This window comes from Poecilia formosa, unplaced genomic scaffold (genome assembly GCF_000485575.1).
Source record: "Poecilia formosa unplaced genomic scaffold, Poecilia_formosa-5.1.2 Scaffold73, whole genome shotgun sequence".
Taxonomy (NCBI): Eukaryota; Metazoa; Chordata; class Actinopteri; order Cyprinodontiformes; family Poeciliidae; genus Poecilia; species Poecilia formosa.
Window position 1 is genome coordinate 1,791,192 of NW_006800012.1, and position 6,318 is coordinate 1,797,509.

General features: G+C 43.1%; 1 protein-coding gene across 1 annotated transcript in view; it reads left to right on the forward strand.

Moving 5' to 3' along the window:
* kiaa0232 (KIAA0232 ortholog) overlaps positions 1-6,164 on the forward strand; it is a 14,544-nt gene extending 8,380 nt beyond the window's left edge. Inside the window, exons 5-9 of the mRNA XM_007555870.2 lie at positions 115-184; positions 297-381; positions 1,019-4,397; positions 4,479-4,587; positions 5,904-6,164. Of these exons, the coding sequence (XP_007555932.1) occupies positions 115-184; positions 297-381; positions 1,019-4,397; positions 4,479-4,587; positions 5,904-5,920 (3,660 nt within the window). The 3' untranslated portion in view covers positions 5,921-6,164. The remainder of the gene's footprint in view (positions 1-114; positions 185-296; positions 382-1,018; positions 4,398-4,478; positions 4,588-5,903) is intronic.
* Positions 6,165-6,318: the final 154 nt, after the last annotated feature.

Sequence of the window (6,318 nt, forward strand, 5' to 3'; positions counted from 1 at the left end):
TATATATATACACACACAGAGTTAGCATTTAGTTTCAGTAGCTACATACTTTTAGTTGGTTACCTGGAAAGATATGCATCTCAAATATTCCTCTTGTTTTTGTCTTCTGTGCAGAACTCTGGAATTGAGAGTCTGGTTGAAGAGCTTTGCTCTAAACTTAAGGACATCCAAAACAAACAGAAAGGTTTGAAATTAATTTTTCTATTGTTTAGCTCTGTTTACTGCTATTTGATAAAGAAAAAACCACAAATGGCAATCTTACTAAGATGTTTTGCTGTTTTTGAATCATTTTCCAGAAGAGAAACGCATTCAAAAGAAATCGGATGGCTGTCAGTCACCAGAACGTGCAGATTCGCCTTCTTCTAAGGACCAGGTGGAAATGTAAGTTTGAACTCTGATTGTAATTTATTTTTACGCAAATTAAATCTTCATAAACAGCAAATTTATTTAATTGAATACAGTCGATGTATCGGCCATCTCTAAGCTTTGTCGCATTTTCTCAGTGCAATAAAGCTTGACGTTCTGAGTTTCTTACAGATGAACACTGAATTCTTGAACAGTTTTTTTTTTTTTTTTTTTTTGCGCCATTGTCTCATTATGAGTGAATAAAGAAATTTGAATGCTGAATAGATTTTTGAACTTGCTTTGGATCTTCTCTACAAAATCCTTTAAAATAGATTTGATCTTGAACTCATCCATCAGTATGTTACACAACTGCAGAGTTGCGGCTGATCTGATTCAATGTTAAAGTCTCATTTATAAAAAAAGTACCTTTTGAAAGGCATTAAAGCATAGAAAGGCATTAATTTGGCATAGATGTGTAGGCAAATGTATTTTTTTAACATTGCTTTTCATAAGTAGAGCATTATCTTGATAGTTGTACATTTTCTTGTAGTTTTAATTTTATTTGTTCAGCTTTGTGGTCTTCTATTATCCTTTGTATAGTTTGTCATGAGTTAATAAAAGCTACTCTGATTGCAATTAATCTCCTTTTCCTTTTTTTTTGGTGTGATTGCAGGTACTATGAAGCCTTTCCTCCTTTGTCAGAGAAACCTGTTTGTCTCCAAGAGATCATGACGGTGTGGAACAAGGCCAAGGCCTGCACATACTCCAGTTCATCATCCTCTGCAGCTCCACAAACCAGCACAGACACCTCTTCCCCCAAAGACTGCAACAGTGACGGTGAGGCTGCAAAAGAGCGACACCTCGAGGCATGTGGTACCATCCCTACTGTGACCAGCGAGAGAGGCCAGCAACGACGGAACAAGAAAGAGAAGGAAAACCGATGCCATGGTGGCGCAGCAGCGGAGGAGAAGACCATCAGTCACTCTAAGAGACAGATCAGACACAGATCTGAGGGCAAATATCGACCCAGATCCTGGTCTTCTGGTTCTAGTGAGGCAGGGTCGAGCTCCAGCGGGAACCAGGGTGACACAAAGTCATCCAGAAGCAAAACAGTTAGAGTAAGGCACAAATCCAGGGAGGCTGCAAAGAACAAGAGGACACGCAACAACGGGCAGGTGAAGCTGCAGATGAAGGTGATCGATAAGGAGGAAAGAAGAAACGTGGGAGCGAGTGGCGGCGGCATGACCGGCAGCGCTGCTAAACAACCACAGCTTTATAAGAAGGGGAAGAGACCATTGAAGGAGATTCGTAAAGAGCTGGGCTGGCTGGAAGCGAGGGAGTCTGCAGTTGAGGCCAGAAACAAAAAAGAGTACAAGGAGGAGCCCCTGTGGTACACCGAGCCCATCACGGAGTACTTTGTACCATTCAGCAGCTGTCAAAGTAAGCTTGAAACGAAGTATCGCAGCAAGATGGGCTCTCCGGATGGCTTCAGCTTTTCTGCGGAAATGGAAAGGCTGCCCGAAAATATCCAGGGAATCTGCATTGCCAGCGAGAGCTACCAGCGGGCCTATCTACCAGCTGGCTCGTTTGTGGACGGGCACTTCGTGGAAGCGCCTGGCAACGCGGACAATGAACCCGCCGACCTCACTGACACTTTGCGTTGCCCTCAGCCAGAAGATAGTAGAGATTTAGATGACAAGCATCTGTCTGAATTCACCGACTTCTATGAAGTCGATATTTATCAATCCATATTGGATACTAGTGCCTCAGACACGTTACAAGAGAGTCGGATCTTGAGCCTGATTCGACAGAAAAGCAAAGAGCAAGGAGACAATGAGGCAGAATGCTGTTTAGTGTTAGATGGCCTTGAGCAGCAAGGGAAAAGTGCAATACAGGCAGACTCACAGGAAGCTTCGGGAACTGTTGGGTTTTTAATGGAGGATTTTGAAAACTTGGTACATGTATGGGGGTGTTACTCACCGTCTTCTTCCGAAGACATAGACGGGGAAAGCTTCCTTGGAGACTCTCCCGTCCGGCTCTCTCCGCTGCTGGATAGTGTGTCGTTGACTCTGAGCAAGCTATCCAGACCACTAGAAGAACCGGCCGTTCCTGAAGCTCCCAGTGAAGCATCTGCTTTGGATTCATCCTGCTTCTCCCTTTTCGAGGTGCAGTGTGATGGTGCCACTTTTCCCTTCCCCCGAGACTCGCTTTCTGTCAGTCACGAAAACACCAGTTCTAGTAGCTGTCTCGATCCGCATTCTAATAAGCAGTCCCGCTTGCTAATATGGACCAAAAATAGTGCCTTTGACGAAACGGAACACTGTTCGAACCTATCGACGCGAACTTGCAGCCCATGGTCGCATTCAGAGGAGACTCGGTCGGACAACGAGCAGGGCAATGCTCTGGCGGAGGACGTCGCTCCGTTCGGCAGAGACGAACCGGACAGAGTCATCCCTCCTCCTCTTTCGGGTATATATCTAGAAGATGAAATCTTGGAGTTTTTGCAGGAGGACTCGGGCAAAAAGTGTGAAAAAGTCAGCGTCAGCACAGCACCCAATCAGACCTTTACCAAAAAATCTAAATTAGAGTCCATTTGTGGCATAGCGCTAGAAAGGGATGAGAGCAAACCGTACAGCACAGACGTGTTTTCAGACAACTCGAACCAACAGAGTGACGATTACAGCTCAGGGATTATAAAAGACATTTGGACCGCAATAGGAGACGGGAAATTTGCCGCATCAAAGCACGGAGCAGACAAGCCAGGCAAGGGGCTCTTCTCTGATGAGTCTGGCACTTGCTGTTGCCGGTGTCTAGAGGTCCAGACTAAAGGAGTTTCAGTACAGGGACCTCAGAAAAAGGCTGTGCAGCGATCTGAGTATCGCCTTTGGGACGGCAAGAAAGAAGAACACGACTTGGCCAAAAACAAACTCTCCAAAGTAGACGCCGCTGGGGATTACATGACTCCGTCCAAGCCCTGGGACTTGAACTCCGACAAGGAAAGTACATCGTTCATCCTCGGAGGAGTGTATGGAGAGTTGAAAACACTAAGCGGCGATAAAAACTGGGCAGTCGTGCCGCCGAGCGATACTCAAGATAGCTTGCTGCAGTGTGCCGCTGCTGCTGCTTCCGCGTCCAGCTCCGACATGCTGACTATCACGGGCAGGGATGTATTCATGAACACGGGCAGCCGCTTTGCCCCTGGGCACCGGCCCCTATGGAGGCCCCTGGTTTCCTTTGGGCAGAGTGATCAGGCCATTAAAGGAGGCGGAGACGGATTGAATAAGGGATTTTCTCTGATCTTCCATGAAGATTTGCTCGGATCATACGGGGGCTTGCACAGAGAGGAGCAAGGTCTAGAGTACCCGTTTGCATCCATCAACCTGAACAATCCCTTCTCTCAAGTCCTCCATGTCGAGTGTTCCTTTGAGCCTGAGGACATGGCTTCTTTCAGTCCGGGATTCAAGCCCAAATCTATTCTTTGCTCGGATTCAGAGAGCGAAGCCTTCCACACTCGAATTTATGGCATCAACCGGACGCAGTACAGAGCCATCCGCATTTCACCCAGGACTCATTTCCGACCAATATCGGCCTCAGAGCTGTCTCCTGGCGGTGTTAGCGATTCGGAGGCCGAGACCGACAAAGAAGAAATGAGTTTTCCCATTACGGCGCCAGTGGACGTGTTCGACGATCCTCAGGCCGACCTCAAACCTCTGGAGGAGGACGCCGAATGCGAGGGACCTTATTACGGGAAGTCAGAACTGGAATCTGGTAAATTTTTACCAAGATTAAAGAAGTCTGGCATGGAGAAGAGTGCCCAGACCTCTCTGGATTCGCAGGAGGGCTCAAGTACCCTTCTGCCGATTGCCGAGCAAGAGAGCGGCTTGAGCTGCAAAACGGCAGCAGCAGCCGTGCCAAGTGCAGGCGAACAGGTGGATGTGGGCGAGATTCAACAAGAAGAATCTGCAGAGGAAAAGCAGCCCCACTTAAGTTCACCAGCAGGTCAGATCCCCAAGTATGGGATCGCTTATGACTATGTTGGCGACATGCAAGAGGTAATAAAGGTTCACAAATTGTTGCAGTTGTGTATTTCACAGAAACATTGATCAAACGTTTCCTGTTTTTTTTGTTTCTAGTTCCCTCTGTTAAATAGAAGTGGTCAGGGAGGAATTGGCAGCCAGCAAGATGAGTTCTGGTGGCAGAACACAATTTGTTCCCCCCTTTTCCCTGGTTCTCAGTGTACAGGTAAGTCCAGATTTCAAAGTGGGCTTTTTCTGTCAGATTAACTCTAAACTTCAGCCAGATGTTTCCGAATTTTCATTATATTTTACAGGGTAACCTGTGGTCTTTCCTTTATGTGGGTAATGCACTCAGTGGTACAACTGAACAAGTATTAGAGCTGTGTTCACATATTCATAGCAAACAATGTAGTAGTGAACAAAGTAAGAGTTGGCCTATGAAAGTGACCTGACTAAAAATATTAATATCATTATTATTATTTTAAAGAAGTCAATATAGAGCAGAGGTCCCATTCTTGCGGCCCGCGGGCAAATTGCAGTATGGTATAATGGTTGCTAAAAACCATTTAGTCCATAGAACTAATTTCCTTACTCTGTTGTATTCGAAGCTGTGATGAAAGGCATGAAGTTTTAGTGCAGCACAAAGAAATTTAAATCTTTCAGGGGTTTTACAAATATTCTCAGATGTTGAGTCTCATGTGGGTAAAAAAATATAACAGATGTAGAAAATGTTAAGTGTCATTTTATGTTGCACTTCAAAACCGGTTTTTAACTTTTAGGGGTTAAAAACTTGTTGCTTGTCTGGCAAGTCTTTCCTAAACTCGCTTTCTGTTGACATCATATTGAAGATATTTAAGTTTTGCTGTCACTATTATGTTTTTTAAGCACCAGAAAGTTCTTCTACAACTAAGCTTGTGTTTTATTGTGGAATATTAAACTGATGGTATTCTCCCAACATTGAAATACAATTTTAAACAAATGTCAAAAGTTTTTAATTTTAATGTACCTTTCTATTCCATTTATGATATGGACTTATATTTGTAAACTACAAGTTCGAAGGCTTCTGAATGATTTATGGACTTTGTCAGCTGTCTGTTAAATATCAAGCTCAAATAAGAACATTTTAATATTTAAAATTCTAGAGTCATTGCTGGACTTAATTGTTGAAGATTCTGCTCAACAGTGCCATCTGGTGGGGTTTATGTCTCACTGCATTCTGTAGTTTTACAACTAGAAATGAAGAATGATCTCATTGAATCACTGTGAATTTAAAGATAACGTTATAGAATAAATACTAGATCTAGGAAACAGAGGCCATAAATTTAGTAGTTCAATAAAGTGTTATATAATTATGTTATATAATGTTTACTGTACTGTTCTTAGAAAAAAAAATCTTCAGCTTTTTATTCATGGAAGACGTTCTTTTCAGTCCATCAAAAAAATTAAAATCTAACAACCTCATTTGCTGTATCTTTTTGATGATCATTCTGTTTTTAACTTTTTCTATTCTGCTTCTTTTATTTATTTTTTCCTCCTCCCCAGGGAGCAGCAACATTTGACTTCTCCAGTTTTGCGGAGGACACCTGTCACCGAGAGGAGAACTTCCTCTGGTCTTGGGACTGGACCTCTACCAGCAAAAGATTCAGGAAAACCTAACGTAGGCTAATTTTTCTGAGACTCCCTCTCCAAAAACCTCCCCGTCCCAACATATAACCCTGTTGGCTTTTCATTTACTAACGTAAAAACAACAACCTTGTGTAATCAACAATCAGATCAACAAAAAGAGTGGAAAAAAAAAAAAGGAAAAAAAAAAAAAAAAAAAATAAAAAGTTCTGTATCTGAGTAATGCAATGATTATCCTTTACACCAGTCCTATTTCAAATCTCACAGTTAGCTTGTAGAGATGCTTCTGTTTTTCTTTTTTTTCCTTCTTTTTTTTTTTTTGTTCTATCCTCGT